Source organism: Eutrigla gurnardus (assembly GCF_963514095.1).
Source record: "Eutrigla gurnardus genome assembly, chromosome: 17".
Classification (NCBI taxonomy): domain Eukaryota; kingdom Metazoa; phylum Chordata; class Actinopteri; order Perciformes; family Triglidae; genus Eutrigla; species Eutrigla gurnardus.
The window spans coordinates 21351270-21369031 of NC_139928.1; the positions used below are offsets into that span (position 1 = coordinate 21351270).

At 42.1% G+C, this 17762-nt stretch overlaps 2 protein-coding genes across 2 annotated transcripts in view; both read left to right on the forward strand.

Annotated features, from left to right (window-relative positions):
- LOC311027496 (DLA class I histocompatibility antigen, A9/A9 alpha chain-like) overlaps positions 1 to 10580 on the forward strand; it is a gene marked incomplete at its 3' end in the record, with an annotated part of 34318 nt that extends 23738 nt beyond the window's left edge. The window contains exons 2-6 of the mRNA XM_084031518.1: positions 5376 to 5642; positions 7881 to 8159; positions 8557 to 8850; positions 9155 to 9259; positions 10540 to 10580. Coding sequence (XP_083887644.1) covers positions 5376 to 5642; positions 7881 to 8159; positions 8557 to 8850; positions 9155 to 9259; positions 10540 to 10580 — 986 coding nt within the window. The remainder of the gene's footprint in view (positions 1 to 5375; positions 5643 to 7880; positions 8160 to 8556; positions 8851 to 9154; positions 9260 to 10539) is intronic.
- Positions 10581 to 15115: 4535 nt separating this feature from the next.
- LOC311027444 (major histocompatibility complex class I-related gene protein-like) overlaps positions 15116 to 17762 on the forward strand; it is a gene marked incomplete at its 3' end in the record, with an annotated part of 48343 nt that continues 45696 nt past the window's right edge. Inside the window, exon 1 of the mRNA XM_084031470.1 lies at positions 15116 to 15284. Within this exon, the coding sequence (XP_083887596.1) occupies positions 15227 to 15284 (58 nt within the window). The 5' untranslated portion in view covers positions 15116 to 15226. The remainder of the gene's footprint in view (positions 15285 to 17762) is intronic.

A 17762-nucleotide genomic window follows, 5' to 3' on the forward strand; every position in this document is an offset into this window, starting at 1 on the left:
TCCCCCTTTTTTCTGATACAAAACAGCATTTAAAAATGCATTTTGTTCAGAAACATCCAAATGGAACACTTCTGTGTAGTCCGGTGAGGTGAGTGCAGCGGCTTGGGAGAGTACTTGTTTCATGTCAGTGAATGCTTGTTCAGCTTCAGAAGTCCAGGGTAGTCGTTCTGTGAGGTTTCGAGCCCCTACCTCGTTGATCATTGTCCGCAAAGGTTGTGTCCGATTGGAGTAATCAGGTATGTGGGATCGGCTGTAGCCCGTTAGTCCCAGAAATGACAGCATGTCTGCCACCGTGGTGGGCTTTGGATGGTGTAGGATTGATTCCCTGTGGGCCGTAGATACTCCCAATCCTGATGCCGAGATTTGTCGGCCTAGGAATAGGACTTCTTCTCTGCATAGCTGCACTATTTCTCTCTTGACTTTGTAGCCCTTTTTGTGCAGAACTGAGAACAGTAGGGCAGTGGCCTCCAGGCAGAGGGTAGATGTTTCTGCTGCCAAGAGAAGATCATCTACATATTGGATGAGCACAACCCCTGGTGGCCATTGGAGTTCTAGTAGGTGTGCTTTTAGTACCTGATTAAAGAGACCTGGCGAGTCCCTGAACCCCTGTGGCAACCGATTGTAGGTGTACTGTTTGCCCCCAAACGTGAAAGCAAACATGGCTTGTGATGTTTGTGCCAGTGGAACACTGAAGAAAGCGTTTGCCAAATCTATGACAGTGAAGTATCGAAATGCTGGGCTTAAACTCGTGAGTGCTACGTGTGGGTCTGGTACTGGATGAACATCTGGAGTCGTTACATCATTTATAGGGCGGAAGTCTTGTACCATTCTCCAGCCCTTTCCCCCTGCTTTCTGTACCGGTAATATGGGAGTATTCCATGGGGAGTGGCACTCGTATATTACCCCGACGTCCAGAAGGCCCTGTATCGTGGGGGCAATTCCCTTCATTTGATCTTGGGTTAGAGGATACTGCCGTCGATAAATAGGATGTGCATCTGGGTCTTTCAGGGTGACAATTACTGGTTGTGTTTCCAGGGCTCCTACGTCATGGGGGGTTATAGTCCAAAATCGTGAGTTCACCGCATTCAAAACCACTGCGGCTCCTGGGTGGTCCGTACATGGGAGTCCATGTTGTCTTGGCAGTGGTATGTGTTCTGGGAGGGAGACATCCGTGGTATGGGGGCCCGTGAAGCACCACATATCTTCCTCTGGTGGGGCTTGGGCTCCTTGGCGGGGTTTTTGGACTTGGAGCGGCCATGTTGCTTAGATCAGTCAATTGAGATATGTCTACCCCTCCTGTGGGGAGGCCAAAGTGGTCCTCGTTATCTCTCATGAAGTCCCGATCGTATCCACATGCCGCTGATTTAGGGTTGTATCCTCCAGCCGCTCCCTGTTCCTCTTCCTTTTTCTGGCCGCCAATACTGCTGGCAGGTGACTTTACTCTGGTTGACCCCTCCTTCCTTGGGTCGGTATAGTTTCCACCACTAGGTGGCTTCGAGGGATTTTTTGTGAGGGGTCCTTCTGGTTCACTTTCTGACCAGGTCTTTTCTGAGCCGCCTTGACTCCTTGATCCTCCAGGGGGCTCCAGTGCCGTTATTCGCTGTTGCAGTCTTTCCACTTCTCTCTTCATTTCCTCTCTGTCTTGGTCTTGTACGAGGACTTCCACGCCGGCCAATGTTAGTACTGGTGCTTGTACTGCTGTGTCTGTGGTCTGTGCAGGCATTAATCTTTGGTGGGTGTAGGGAGGTGGGGCTGTTGGGGGAGGTGTCGTTTCTGGAGGCCCAGTTGTTAACTTCTCTGGCAGGACTGGATATATGCCCCCTCCCCCTCCCTGTGTCTCTTCATGTTTGTCTCCCCTCTCCATTCTTCTCTGCTGAAACAGGTCTTTTAGCATTAGATTTGTTACTCTTGTCTCTTCTTCTTGTTCTTCAAACATCTTTTTGAGTGGTTTGAAAAATGATCGCTTGTCCTTTTCAGCCTCCATGTTCTGTCGAGCTCTCTCTAATCTTTGTTTGACATCATTCACCATTATATTCATAGCTTCTCTTGATGGCAGCCCGTCCTTGGTGATCCATCCCTTTATCTCCCACCTTTTCGCTACTGATTTAACTATCTTCCCATCTCCCTTTTTACTTCTATCCTCAGTCATAACTCTAGCCTTCAAGGTCTCTACGAAGTCTTCCATTTCCCCCTCGTTCAATCCCTCAATATAATCAAAAGAATCGCTCCTAACGTTACCCAGACCAGCCCGAATCCCACTAGGTTTATTTAACAGACTCGTCTTAATAAGTTTTTCTAGTTCTAGTATCTGTCTACTCACTACCGTTATCGTTGGTGTGTGTGTCTCTGCTGTTGCTGCTGAGTGGAGAGTGTCACTTCCTAGAGCGTGCAACAGGGTGTCGGCTGCTTCCTCTTCTTCTTTGTTATCTATCTCTCTGAACTCTTCTATGTCTATGTCATAAAACTCCATGCCATGTCTAAATTTTATTGTATTACAACCACTGCCTACGCTTCTCTACTCGACAGCGCGGTCCCGGGGGAGTTGTATCGGTTTCCAAATTACAAAGTACTATAAATTTCTATTGTATTACAACCACTGCCTACGCTTCTCTGCTCGACAGCGCGGTCCCGGGGGAGTTGTATCGATTTCCGAATTACAAAGTACTATTTATGCAGTCTGTTGGTTAACCCAAAACACGCTATGTTCGTTAATAGAGTGACTTAATTATGTGCAAGAATTCTCATGCTTCACGGGGTGTGGTGGGTCCGCTCTTCACGATACTGTACACATAAAAGCCCTTCTATTCGTCCTTCATCTCGTGTTTTCTGTTAGGTTCAGTCACACATGTGTACACACTATGGCAGGTTTATTTTTATCACTTTTGCAGAATATGCTTTCCTTCTGTTCTTTTAACATTTTATCCTTTAGTTAAATTTTGTCTAAAGTATTCATACTCACACTCGGTAGTTGTTGATCACCTAATTTATATTTTTCAATATACAGAATTCAATTAAATAGGTTTCTGCTTACCTTTTCGGTTGAGCGCTCAGTGATCAACGTTCCCGAGAATGGATGAATCCTTCTGGCCTCCACTTTCTTTCAGGAGACCCCCCTCCTTCTGCAAGACAGGAGGTAGTCGTTAAAATTCTTTCCTCCTCAAGCTTTTCTCCCAACCATCCTCTGCTACCAGATTTGTTGTGAAAAAAACAGTAAGCTTGAATATACGAGGAGAGTCTATGGGTTATATCAATAACAGCGCTTTATTAGCACAAATATCAGGAAAACATATTCCGGCAGTTATACGTGCACGGACCTAGTAGTCAACTCAACATAGGGTTGAATTCACTCAAAAGGCGCTTACAACAGAATGCGCAGCTTATTTCATTGAGACTCCGCATGAGTCTGATTGGCTCATTCTATAGATGCAGGCGGAGCGTAATTTTAGCATGCCGCGGCCTGGTTGGAGCGCTGGGTATCTCCACCCACACTGGCTCATACGATCCATCCCTCTGGGTGCTGTCATCTATGTATGTGTGTGTATGTTGTCGAGATGCACATATATCATATACTCCTCCCCTGTGCGGCTTCCGCTAAGGAATGTATCCTTGGTATGTTGTTTGACCCCTGCCCTTGCTGCTCTCTCGCCTGTGCCTGTGTGTGTGTATGTGTGTGTAGTAATTTAAAACATGTGTGATTAGCTCATGTATTTACATTTTTCTCCACACTAGCAAAAAAATTTGCGAGTGGCCGACTACGCGAGACTGATTAATTGACTGCGCAAGTGCCCGTATCACCGGTAGAGTAAATCACACAGACACTTTCTCAGCACCACGAAGGAACTCTCCGTTTCTCGATGTTTCTACTGACACGAGGCGCCATTTTGCTAAAGACAAACATCAATGAAAACACACTTGGAGCTCTTGTTTGTTGTCGACAGCCTGACTGAACACAAGCAGACTAAGACACTACTGCAGAGTATGTGAGCTTCATTCAAACATTTCTGCACATTTACATTTACATTTACATTTAGGTCATTTAGCAGACGCTTTTGTCCAAAGCGACTTACAATAAGTACATTTGTCAAAAGAAGGAAACAAAGAAACCACAACATATCATTGCCGATAAAGTAAGAGCTAAAAATAGAACAAGTGTTAGGTCCTCATCTGAGTAAAGTAGTACCTTAAGAGCAACAGTGCTACGATCAGAGTGCTATAGGTAAGTTTTTTTTTGGGGGGGGGCGGTCATGCTAGAGTCGAGGTGAAGTCTGAACAGGTGAGTCTTGAGCCTTTTTCGGAAGATGGCAAATGACTCTGACATTACATTGCATTAGCCTGCAGATGACAGGAGCAGGAGGTTAAATGCTCCTTTCAGGTGCGGACAGCGTTGAGAAACCAGAATAAAGGGTCTCCAGCGTCCTCTCACGCAGGCTGAAATAACATCGCTCCACTTTAACTTTCGTTATTAACCTCAGTGGCTTTACCCGGCTATTAGTGACTCGGTGCTCAGCTAAAATCCCCATTGGCTCAGACGGAGGGTGAAGTCAGCGCTCCTCCTGGTCTCAGCCTCACTTCAGCCCGGATAGAGCAGCAGACCTAGCAAACCTAAAACATTTTTTTTTTTACCTTTCAGATGTTGTTGTAGGAGGCCTTTGATGCAGAAATTTAAGAGTTTAAAAAAAAGTTTATGTATGAATTTAGAGAATAATAATACAAAAAAATTATATTGCAAAATTGGGCTTAGATGGGAGCAGAATTCCTGTATTTGTGCTCACGTCGTCTGAACAACAATTCAGAACAGCTAAGGGTTCATTTGCAAGGTTGATTGCTTACTACACTAAAAGACATTTTACTTTTTGTTGAATCTGATGAATCCAGTCCAATGAAACGGAGAGATGTTAGAAGGAAACCTTGAGAGGTTGTGTGAGTTCATGGCCATAAAGCGGGACTTACAAACAAATGTACGATCCAATAGCATTGTGAGACTGAACAATAGAACCCAATAAATAAAATAAAATAATATAAAGCTGAGAGGATTTGGTTTCACACAACATGTTGTTTAACAACGATGTTGAGATTTAACTTCAGTTTACAGAAATCAAGATTTATGAAAGTGAGGGACAAACGGTCAGATTTGGTTTCTTGGTTCTTTCTGTATTTAAAAAAATAACTTTTATACTCAAACATCTGAAATCCACAAACACTCTGACGACAACATCAAACAAAATAAAACCTATTAGTTGAATATGAAAAATAACAAACAGCAATAGAAGAGAGAGAGAAGTAGTTCTGTTGGATTGTGTGTGCAGGAAAACAACATTGTTCAGTGATTTGTTGAAGATAAAAACTGAGATCATGATGTTCATCTTGTGTTGCAGAGATTCACTCGATGAAGTATTTCTTCACGGCGTCCTCTGGAGTCCCAAACTTCCCAGAGTATGTGGCTGTTGCGTTGGTTGATGACGTTGAGGTAATTCACTATGACAGCAACACCATGAGATTGGAACCCAAACAGGACTGGATGAGCAGAATCAAAGAAGATTATCCTCAGTACTGGCAGAGTTACACTGAGAGCTGTGAGGTTGTTCAGCAGGCCGACAAAAACAAAATTGAAGTTACAAAGCAGCACTTCAACCAAAGTGGAGGTTTGTTTATATTTCACTTCATTCTGACAACATTTGGTTTATACTTTCATCCTGTATTTTACTAAACACACACACACACAAACACACCCACACACACACACCCACCCACACACACACACACACACACACACACACACACACACACACACACACACACACACACACACACACACATCCACTAGATAATCAGCAGAACATTGATTATCAGTCTTTTATTTAATAAATCAGAAAACACGTTCTAGTTCCAGTTTCTCTAATTAGATAATTTTCTGCATTTCTGTGTTTTATATAATTTTGTATTAACTCCTGTTCAGTGTTGTTCAGACAAAAGATTTGAAGATTCAACCTCAGTTCTGATTCTGGTCCACCTCAGCTCTGATGGGGCCTCAGTCCTGCTCACACTGTAGTTCATTAAAGTTAATGCTTTCTCCTTCATTGACGTGATGTTTAGTGTCACTTCCACACAGAAAGAATTCTGAGCTTTTTAATTCTTTAATTCTCTATAAAATATCTATTTTACAAGGTTACATTAGAACACATCATGATAATGTTTAATATGGCCCAATGCTATTTGTTACTGAATAATGATGATCATAATGTAACGCAATGCGATCTCCTTGAACGTGATTAGCTGTTAGCTCTGTTATTTAGCCAATTAGGTAACCGGTGTCTCCTGATGATTTGAATTTGTATTTGCTGTTTACAAGATGGATCAGCAACTAGAAAGAGTTGAAGCCACTATTCAGATTTCATATTTGTACTGAATGAATCGGTGGCTGATATGACTGTGTCCCAAACAGAAAGTCTAGAGCAGAGATCTTGAACAGGGGGTCCGGGACCCCTAGGAGGTCCACAGGATGACTGCAGAGGGTCCCCAAAATTATTTGATCCCAAATAAATCCCCAAAGATATGTCAACAAATACACCTTAACATGAATACAACCTATATTGAGGACATACAAATCTTCCAGTTTGTTTAATATTAAGGGTAGAGGGCCCGTTTCACAAAGCAGGTTCAACAAACTCTGAACCTAACCCTGAACTCTGAGTTGACCAACTCTGAGATGGGCAACTCTGAGTTTTCAGTTTCAGAACAGCGGTTTTGAATTAGTTCAGTCAACTCTGAGTATGTAAACTCTGAGTTACGCGCGTGCCTGCCGACTCTACAAAGCCATCATCAATGGAGCTCCGATACTACGATTCACCATGGCAACGGGGAGAGCGTTATTAGATATTACTGATTGTTTATGTAGAAAACGAGCTCATCCTGAGAAAGCGGAGCAACGTAACTGCAGCAAAGTAGAGATAGTTGGCGTGGCAGACAATTACTGCCCGATCTAATGTGTATAACTGTAACTATAATTTTAATAATATTTCACATATTAAACAGTAATATAAGCAGGTATGTCAACAAAGAAATGTACTTAAACATTTCATAAATCTCCCGTTCGCAAAAAAGCTAGCTCCGCAAAGAATCTGGTTGCGGATTATGTCCGCGATATGAAATGTTGAAAATGTCGGAGAATATTGTTTAGATAATATCTAATGTGATTGAAAGGAAAGGTAATCAAAATCCTCTCCCGACGCAAAGCTGCTAGAATCACTTTCATTTCCATATCGATTAGGTTGACGATGAAAGGACGGCACAATTTTTCAGAGTTGATTCAGATTGAGGAAAAAGGCGGAGACATGTAGGGAGAAACTCAGGGTTTGTTGAAGCAAACCTGCTAGCGAGCAGGTTAGGTTCACGGAGTATGTTAGCCGGGTAACTGACTCAGATTTATGCTGAACTGGCTTTGTGAAACCGAAAGAGTTTCCCTCATCTCAGGGTTAACTAACTCAAGGTTTTTACTAAACCTGCTTTGTGAAACGGACCCCGGGTCACTATAAGTCTTGGGGCTACTTGGGGCTACTTGGCCCTCTGGTCTAGAGGGGTAAAATACGATGGCAAAGCGAAGCTGGAACACTTTGTGTTCACAATGACCAGGCAAAGCGAACTGCAACACGGACTTGAAGAGAACCGTACTCAGACCATCTCCCCCTGAGACGTCCACACTGTCCAGGTGATGGTTGGCTTTCATGGAGCCAATAACAGTAGCAGGTGTACCTTCTCTGTTGTCTGTCGATCAATGTGTCTCCATGGAAACGATGTGATATTAACTGATGATCTCACTCTGGTTTAATGCTCTCTCTCTCTCTCTCTCTCTCTCTCTCTCTCTCTCTCTCTCTCTCTATCAGGTGTCCACATTCTCCAGAAGATACTTGGCTGTGAATGGGATGATGAGACCAATGAGGGAAATGGTTTCTTTCAATATGGTTATGATGGAGAAGACTTCATTGCGTTTAACTCGAAGACAAAGAGATTGATCGTTTCAAAACAACAGGCTGTCATCACCAATCACAAGTGGGATATTAATAAAGCTGGGATAGACTGGGATAAACACTACATCACCTATCGTTGTCCTGAGTTACTGAAGAAGTATTTGAAGTACGGGAGGAGCTCTCTGCTGAGAAAAGGTAGAATCCCTGTCACTGCCCTGTTCCTGTCTGTCTCAGTTCCTGTCTCTGTCTTCGTCTCACCCTCTGTCCTACCTTCCTCATCTGGGCGCCCTCACACCAGGGCCATCTGATCTGTACTGTGCCTCGGCACTGTTACCTGTTGTACATACGTCATCACGTCGTAATACAACACACGTATGGCTTGATGTTGTTTTCAGGGAGCGCCGTCTCCAAGTCATCACAACAGAGATCGACACAGAGAACATGCCTGAAACTTTACTGACAAGTCACATCTGCATATATTTCTCGTGTATGTGTCACTAAGGCATTTCAGATACATCAGACATGATCATTAATACACAGCAGATCATAATAATAAGGATAAAGAACCTCTAACCCGTCTCTCTCTCCTCAGTCCTTCCCTCAGTGTCCTTCCTCCAGAAGACTCCCTCCTCTCCAATCAGCTGCCACGCTACAGGTTTCTACCCTCAAAGAGCCGTACTGTTCTGGAGGAGAGATGGAGAGGATCTCCATGAGGACGTGGACCTCGGAGAGATCCTCCCCAACCACGATGGAACCTTCCAGATGAGTGCCGACCTGAAACTCTCAGTGGCAGCTGAAGACCGGAGCAGGTACGAGTGTGTGTTTAAGCTCTCTGGTGTGAAGAAGGACATCGTCACCACACTGGACGTAATCAGGAGCAACAAAGGTGAGACTGAGACCAGAAGTGATGAGAAACATTATTAGAAACATAATAATCAAACCACAGTTCAGAGGTCGTAGGCTCCGTACTGAATGAACTACTGGTCAGTTTTAGAGGATGAGTAGAATGATTTAATAACTGGATGAATGTATGTATCTGTCAGGAGATCAGTCAGGATCAAGTTTTCAAAAGGACCAACATACACACTGAATACAGGATTGTGGTCCGGTTGACAAATGGAGGTTCTTCTCCTGGAACCTGCTTCATCTGTTCAGGTTGTGACTATTTCCTCTTGTTTTGTGCTCAACAGAGAAGCCCACTGACATGACCACCGTCATCATCGTCATCGCTGCAGTTGTACTTCTTGCTCTCGTCCTCGCTGTGATTGGATTCGTGGTTTACAAAAAGAAGAACTGTAAGACCCAAACGGAGACGTTGTCTCATCTCTTCTTGAGTTCAGGCTTTGAGTTGGTGACTTTATCCAGCAAACTTCAACAACAAGCGCTATAAGGTCACGACTAGAAGACACAAACTCATATTCAAGTTCAACATTCATTGTTATTTTTATTGTCAGATTCAGATTTCATCACATTTGCTCCTATCTTTCATGTATTTTGTTTAATCCCAGTTTTTCTTTCAGACAAATGCCCGCATACTTGTTAGTACATCTTGTTTTATTATATTTAACATTTTTGTTGCGTTGATTTCCAAAAGTGGCTTTCACTGTGTGCTAAAGTTGGTCAAGGTTTAATTCATGCTGAAAACAAAATGTGAAGCGACCAGCAGCATGGGGTGCAAGGCTCAGAGAAACAGCGCCCTCTGCTGCTGCTGCTGTAGTCACCATGTCGTCTGGTCTCTCACGTACTTAACAAAGTCTGCGTTCATGCTGATGAGCATTCAAGTTGTTACTAGATAAGAGTTGGTGCTGTGTGTCGGTTCAATGCAGCAAAGTCATTGGAAACAGTTTAAACTTTATTTCTAAACAATGTAGATATAGTTGAGAGAGTCATCTTTTATTTTTAATTCCAGATTACCTCATCTAAATTAACAGAGGTTGTTGTAGATTGTATTTAAAATGTTATATTTTGACTAGATCCTCATACCGACTGTGGTTTACACTGAGCTTTAATTCCCGATTCAAACTTTAAATAATAATAACATTTAAAAGTAATAATCACTTGAAAAGCAGTCGCTCCCTATATTTTAAATTTTCATTCCAACTGCATGGCAGGATGAATGAATGAAATGTTGCGGTGAAGGAGGATTCTCTTATTTGTGTACTTTATTGCTTACAAATGATGTTGTTCAACTACAATATCAATATATTGTATGGTGAAAAAGTTAAGTAGAAAATAATAAGAATGAAATGAATACAAAATAAAAGGTAGGCTAGTATGATGCTGCAGATATACTGTGAATGTGCATATATATATGTGAGTAGTAGACTAGAGAATGTCATGACAGTCACCCAGGTGTCACACCGGTATGTCAAGTTTGAGTTTTTGTCCTGTCTCCATGTTTGTTTTGTGACTTCCTGGTTTATTTTGGAAATTAACTCTCCTCTCGTTTCAGGTCACTTGCCCTTCCTCATGTGTCACCAGTCTGATTGTCTCCCCTGATTCCTGATTGTGTCCACCTGTTCCCCATTTCCCTCCATGTGTTTATAGTCTGCGTCTCCCTTTTGTCCTGTGCCAGTGTGTCATGTTCCTAGTACAGATCACCAGCTCACGTCATAGTCAAGCTCAGTCTAGTTCCATAGTTCCTCAAGGGAGTGATTTTTGTTGGCTCTGCCTTTAGTAGTTTGTCTCATAGTCTAGGTTTTTGTTGTTCCTCTAATTCCTCGAAAGAGTGATTTTTGTTGGCTCTGCCTTTTTGTAGTTTATCTCTTAGTCTAGGTTGTTAGGTAGTTTCAGTTTAGACCATCCCTCGTCGTGAGGCGCCTTTTGTTTCCCCGGTGTGTCCGGTAAAACTGAAATTAAAGACTAACTGCTTCATCCCGAACTCTGCACTCGAGTCCGCTCATTCAAGTTTTCCTTCTGTGTCACCCAGGATTGACCTTGTGTTGATTTATTTTGTTCTGTTTTTTTAGACAAGAAGACCCCATCTGAGACTTCAACTACAGAATCGTTGAATATCCAATCAGGTCCATATCCATCTGTCTGTCCGTACAAAACGCGTCTTTATCTGATTTTGTCCTTTACTTGACTATTGTTTTGTATTTTGGTCTCTTCAGACTCGGAGAGTTCAAGCAGCAACACACCGTTGGATAAAAGGTAACTAATGTGTGACGTCTGTACTATCCCAGTGGTTTCACACCTTCCATTCCTGATACCTTATTGCCATATTATTACGTTTTGCACTGTTCATTTTTAATGCTTGTATATTTGACAGATGTGAGTGACTGCAGGAAGAGGAGGGTGAACTTCAGTCCATAACTTCAGACTCTGTTATGTACAAAGTTTGACACAATCTGAAATCGATTTGAACCACAAAACCGGTTTAATGTCCCCTAAATTCATGTGGCCAAAACATTAACGTTGCCAAACGCAACAAGGCTTTAAAAGGAGCAATAATCAATATTTGAGAATTAAAAATGTATCAAATGACGATGCGTAATTTGAAAAGCGACTTGTCCGAGGATTATCGATGCTGTCGGTGATGTCATCGTAGATGCTCATTGATTGGAAAACGACATTTCAAAATTAGGTTGGTATATATTTTACAAGTACGATTTGGATTTTTGCTTTTTGTTTTAGTTTACAAAATGTAATTTTGAGGTTTGTGTTCATCTATAAATAATACAGCATAGCTGAACTTTAATACTTTTAAATGCTTTTTAATGCTGTCAGGCTTTTCACAAATGTAAATTCACATGTCGACACACATCCATGAACGTGCATTCACATTTTCATATCTACACTCGTAGCATCCGGCAGTTTGATGATAACGAGAGATAACAGATATTAGCGTTTTTCTCTCCGTTGTTGGATCGGTGTTGCCGACCCCGACACCAGTGTTGGTCAAGTTACTTGGAAAAAGTAATTAGTTACTGATTACTGATTACTTATCCAAGAAAGTAATCCAGTTACTTTACTGATTACTTATTTTCAAAAGTAATTAGTTACTTTACTAATTACTTTACTTTTTACTTTTCAAAAATACACTAGCTATACACAACCTCAATACGCTTTTTTTAAAACTTGTTTTTATTACTCAATCTTTTTAACTATGCACATTGCAAACAAAAAAATAAATTAAATGCAACAGTCTCATTTAAAGAAAATCGTTTTGGTGTGTATACACACCTTCATTCGAATAGATGTAAATAAAATACAGCAATAAAATAATTAAAACCAAAGTCTCTATTAACATTTACATCTTTTAACAGTTGCAGTGCAGAGAGGAGTAATGCGTTTACCAAAACAGAAAATGCTGTTGCATGCCACATTTAGGCGTCGGAATGAATCAGAGTCTACAGTGGAAATGGGCAACATGTCCTCGACAATATAGCCAGCGACAAGCTTCTTCAGTTCAGCGGCACTAAGTCCTGTCGCTGACGCTCTTAAATCTATTTTCACCTGTTTAGCAGGAGAGGGTCCCTCTGTTGCTGCAGCGGCCATGTCGGGATTTCGGGGTGTCTCAGTGAGTTTCACATTCTTGTGCCGGCTTGCTAGGTGCTTGCTCAGATTTGAGGTGGAATTTTTCGCTGTAGACAAAATCTTTCTTCCCACGCAGAGTGTACAGCGGACGTTAATGTTTTTTACATCTTTTACCGAGTCAAACTCAAAGTAATGTCTGAACTTCCATGAATTAAATGCTCCATGTTCGCTCTTTCTCCCGCACTCCATGTCTTGCACACACGTGTCTGTTGTTTACTTCTAGACGTCGCGCCGCTACGTCATTGTCACGAGTCGACTCATGAGAGAGTGTCACGTGGCAAAGATAAATCACGGTTTAGTAACGCAGTAACGCAGGCTGCTTGCAGGAAGGTAAAAGTAATCGAATTACTATTTTTGCAATTGTAATCCTTTACTTTACTCGTTATTTGAAAAAAGTAATTGGATTACAGTAACGCGTTACTTCTAACGCGTTACTGCCCATCACTGCCCGACACACACACACACACACACACATTTTCCAGTTGTGTAAATAGTTTGTATATTTCTTGAAAACGTAAGTTTGTTTTTACGATGATTGACTTCCTAGAGGTTTTTCTTCGTGTGTCTGGAATATGATGATGTGTCAAACAGCCTGTTTTCTCCAACCGGCGAATGATTGACGCAACAATTCGTCGTCCCGTCGCTGCAATAAGAACGCCTTTCTAGCTTCTTGTTAGTCGTTCGTACGCCACGCCGTCTGCACTGCAACGTAAACGCATCTGCATGAAGAAGCAGCGTCGTGAACAAGTGAGGACGTTTAGAACGTGAGTCTGCCGGTGGAGGGTCAAACAAACACACGACTTGCACCAAGGAGACTGGTGTCCCAGACCCGTGTCCCAGACCCGTGTCCCGGAGCGTTGCTGCTTTCTTTTAAAAGTTCATAGTTTCACGACGCGTTTCCTGTTAACTTGTTTCATTACGTATGCAGCGTAGATTACATACTGATTTGAAGCCCGCCCGTGAAGTTTTCCTAAATCTAACTTAGTCATGCAACCGCTTCGCTGTGGCTTAACGACGTGGGAAAAGCCTAAAATGCTTAACGACAGCACGTGGAAATGTGCCGTTTATTATATGTCTCATGACATCCAACACTCCACTTTCATCCCCACTTTCTAATCTCACTGGAAAACATATCTATTTAGACAAGCCTCCTCCCTCTAATTCAGTTGCTCCTTGTACACTGTTTTATTAGGGTTTGCTCGCTGTGATGAATGTCTGATTGATGCTCTCATTGTTTTTATTTGACTTTGTATGGTGACCTTGAGTGTTTAGAAAGGCGCCCATAAAGGAAATAAATTATTATTATTTGTTCACATGAGATCTGGTTGTTTCATCTCTTTTGATGTGTTTTTGAAATATATTTATATTTTTTATATATTAATATTTATGATGGTGAAAATGAAATGAGATGTTTCTGAAAGTATGTCCTGCTGGTGTTTTGGGACAGCGGACGTCTGCTCTCTTAGTTTGGTAGAAACTGAGCAGCGATGCTCAGAATCACTTCTGGTGTTGCATGAAGTAGATGATTGCACAACTAAGTTGCTCAATTTTATTGCTTTTCTACTTTGTTTTTTTTTTGTCAATAAATTGTCTGATATTCTAAAATGGTCTTTTTGTGATTCCATATATGCTTACAGATCTTGTGATCTTCAGTCTATTGATATGAAGGATATTGACTTTTGACATTTTTATGCTAACTGAAGCAACAGGAAGTAAAGAAGGACAACACAAGACAGAAGGACTACAAAATAAAAAAGGAAACCAACAAGAGACAGAAACTACAAAACAGGAGAAACAAACAAACCCCAAGATCATCACATTCATTCACTTTAAATGTTGCCCTCACAAGGAATTGTGGGTCGGTGTAATCTCCTTTCCTTTCGTAAAGGAAGATCTGTTGCATCCTATGCTAAAGGAGATCTGAAAGGAAGCACTGCAGCTCCCTTCCTTCAAATTTAGAGAATTCATTTTTATCATGGCGGCCACTTGTTTACTTCCGGGTCACTTCTTCAGTTGACACTTTCCTAAGCAAAAAAACAAGAGTCCCAAAAACATGCAGGCAAAAACCCACAAAAAGGAATCCGACAGCAGGGATAACAGGCTGGACCACAAGGAACATACTAGACCAAATACACAGAAGGAACTGACAAGGAATCAGGAGTTTGTGACCAGCTTATAACTGGTCACAAACTCCGTGAAGCTAACAGACACTTCCTCAACACAACGAAGGAACTCTCAGTTTCTCGCTGTTTCTACTGACGCCAGGCGCCATTTTGCTAAAAGACAAACATCAATGAAGACACACTTGGAGCTCTTGTTTACTGCAGTGTATGTGAGCTTCATTCAAACATTTCTGCACATTACATTGCATTAGCCTGCAGATGATCACAGCAGAGCTGAGCAGCAGGAGGTTAAATGCTCCTTTCAGGTGCGGACAGCGTTGAGAAACCAGAATAAAGGGTCTTCAGCGTCCTCTCACGCAGGCTGAAATAACATCGCTCCACTTTCACTTTCGTTATTAACCTCAGTAGCTTTACCCGCCTATTAGTGACGTCGGTGCTCAGCTAAAATCCCCATTGGCTAAGACGGAGGGTGAAGTCAGCGCTCTTCCTGGTCTCAGCCTCACTTCAGCCCGGATAGAGCAGCAGCTCGGACGTTATCACTTTGCCTCCACAATAATAACAAGTGAAGAGTTGAAGACAGCTTGAGAAGGACAGGTGACGATGGAGACGTGGACTGTGCTTCTTCTCCTGGCCGTCGGCCTCCACAGCGCGGCCGCAGGTGAGTCCACACTTTAGTTGTTGGCTTTTAAGTTGCTCGCTTGAGGAGTGTAAACTACTAACGATGCTTCCTGAAGAAGAAACCACTCCACCAACTGGAAACTAAACTGGACTTTCACTTCACATGGAGATGAAATCAAATGAACAACGCCTCTTTCTACAAACTGCTTTCTGTCAACCAAAGTCAGGAACACAACTGACCTAAATATGAGACTCCTTCACTATTTAATATCAGAATAAACACAGTTTTCAAGACAAAAGCACCAGAAACATGTTTGTGTTTGTTGAGTACAGCAGATATTATCAACGTGTATTGAATGTAGTTCTTTTGGATTGCGTGTGCAGGAAAACTACATTGTTCAGTGATTTGTTGAAGATAAAAACTGAGATCATGACGTTCATCTTGTGTTGCAGAGATTCACTCTCTGAAGTATTTCTCCACGTCGTCCTCTGGAGTCCCAAACTTCCCAGAGTTTGTGTCTGTTGCGTTGGTTGATGACGTTGAGATAACTCACTATGACAGCAACACCAGGAGAGTAGAACCCAAACAGGACTGGATGAACAGAATCACAGAAGATGATCCTCAGTACTGGCAGACTCGCACTGAGAACTGTGAGGGTGTTCATCAGGCCGAAAAAAACAAAATTGAAGTTACAAAGCAGCGCTTCAACCAAAGTGGAGGTTTGTTTATGTTTCACTTCATTTTGACAACATTTGGTTTATACTTTCATCCAGTATTTTAATAAACACACACACACACACACACACACACACACACAAACACACACACACACACACACACACACACACACACAAACACACACACACACACACATCCACTAGTTAATCAGCAGAACATTGATTATCAGTCTTTTATTTAATAAATCAGAAAACATGTTCTAGTTCCAGTTTCTCTAATTAGATAATTTTCTGCATTTCTGTGTTTTATATAATTTTGTATTAACTCCTGTTCAGTGTTGTTCAGACAAAAGATTTGAAGATTCAACCTCAGTTCTGATTCTGGTCCACCTCAGCTCTGATGGGGCCTCAGTCCTGCTCACACTGTAGTTCATTAAAGTTAATGCTTTCTCCTTCATTGACGTGATGTTTAGTGTCATTTCCACACAGAAAGAATTCTGAGCTTTTTAATTCTTTAATTCTCTATAAAATATCTATTTTACAAGGTTACATTAGAACACATCATGATAATGTTTAATATGGCCCAGTGCTCTTTGTTACTGAATAATGATGATCATAATGTAACGCAATGCGATCTCCTTGAACGTGATTAGCTGTTAGCTCTGTTATTTAGCCAATTAGGTAACCGGTGTCTCCTGATGATTTGAATTTGTATTTGCTGTTTACAAGATGGATCAGCAACTAGAAAGAGTTGAAGCCACTATTCAGATTTCATATTTGTACTGAATGAATCGGTGGCTGATATGACTGTGTCCCAAACAGAAAGTCTAGAGCATACATCTTGAACAGGGGGTCCGGGACCCCTAGGAGGTCCACAGTATGACTGCAGAGGGTCCCCAAAATTATTTGATCCCAAATAAATCCCCAAAGACATGTCAACAAATACACCTTAACATGAATACAACCTATATTGAGCACATACAAATCTTCCAGTTTGTTTAATATTATGTGGGCCCTCTACCGGGTCACTATAAGTCTTGGGGCTACTTGGCCTGAAAACGTTGAAGACCTCTGGTCTAGAGGGGTAAAATACGATGGCAAAGTGAAGCTGGAACACTTTGTGTTCACAATGACCAGGCAAAGCGAACTGCAACACGGACTTGAAGCGAACCTTACTCAGACCATCTCCCCCTGAGACGTCCACACTGTCCAGGTGATGGTTGGCTTTCATGGAGCCAATAACAGCAGCAGGTGTAGCTCCTCTGTTGTCTGTGGATCAGTGTGTCTCCATGGAAACGATGTGATATTAACTGATGATCTCACTCTGGTTTAATTCTCTCTCTCTCTCTCTCTCTCGTCCTCTCTCTCTCTCTCTCTCTCAGGTGTCCACATTCTCCAGGAGATAATTGGCTGTGAATGGGATGATGAGACTAATGAAGGAAATGGTTTCTTTCAATATGGTTATGATGGAGAAGACTTCATTGCGTTTGACCTGAAGACAAAGAGATGGATCGTTCCAAAACAACAGGCTGTCATCACCAATCACAAGTGGGATATTAACAAAGCTTTGCTAGAACGGGATAAACATGACATCACCTATCGTTGTCCTGAGTTACTGAAGAAGTATTTGAAGTACGGGAGGAGCTCTCTGCTGAGAAAAGGTAGAATCCCTGTCACTGCCCTGTTCCTGTCTGTCTCAGTTCCTGTCTCTGTCTTCGTCTCACCCTCTGTCCTACCTTCCTCATCTGGGCGCCCTCACACCAGGGTCATCTGATCCGTACTGTGCCTCGGCACTGTTACCTGTTGCACATACGTCATCACGTCGTAATACAACACACGT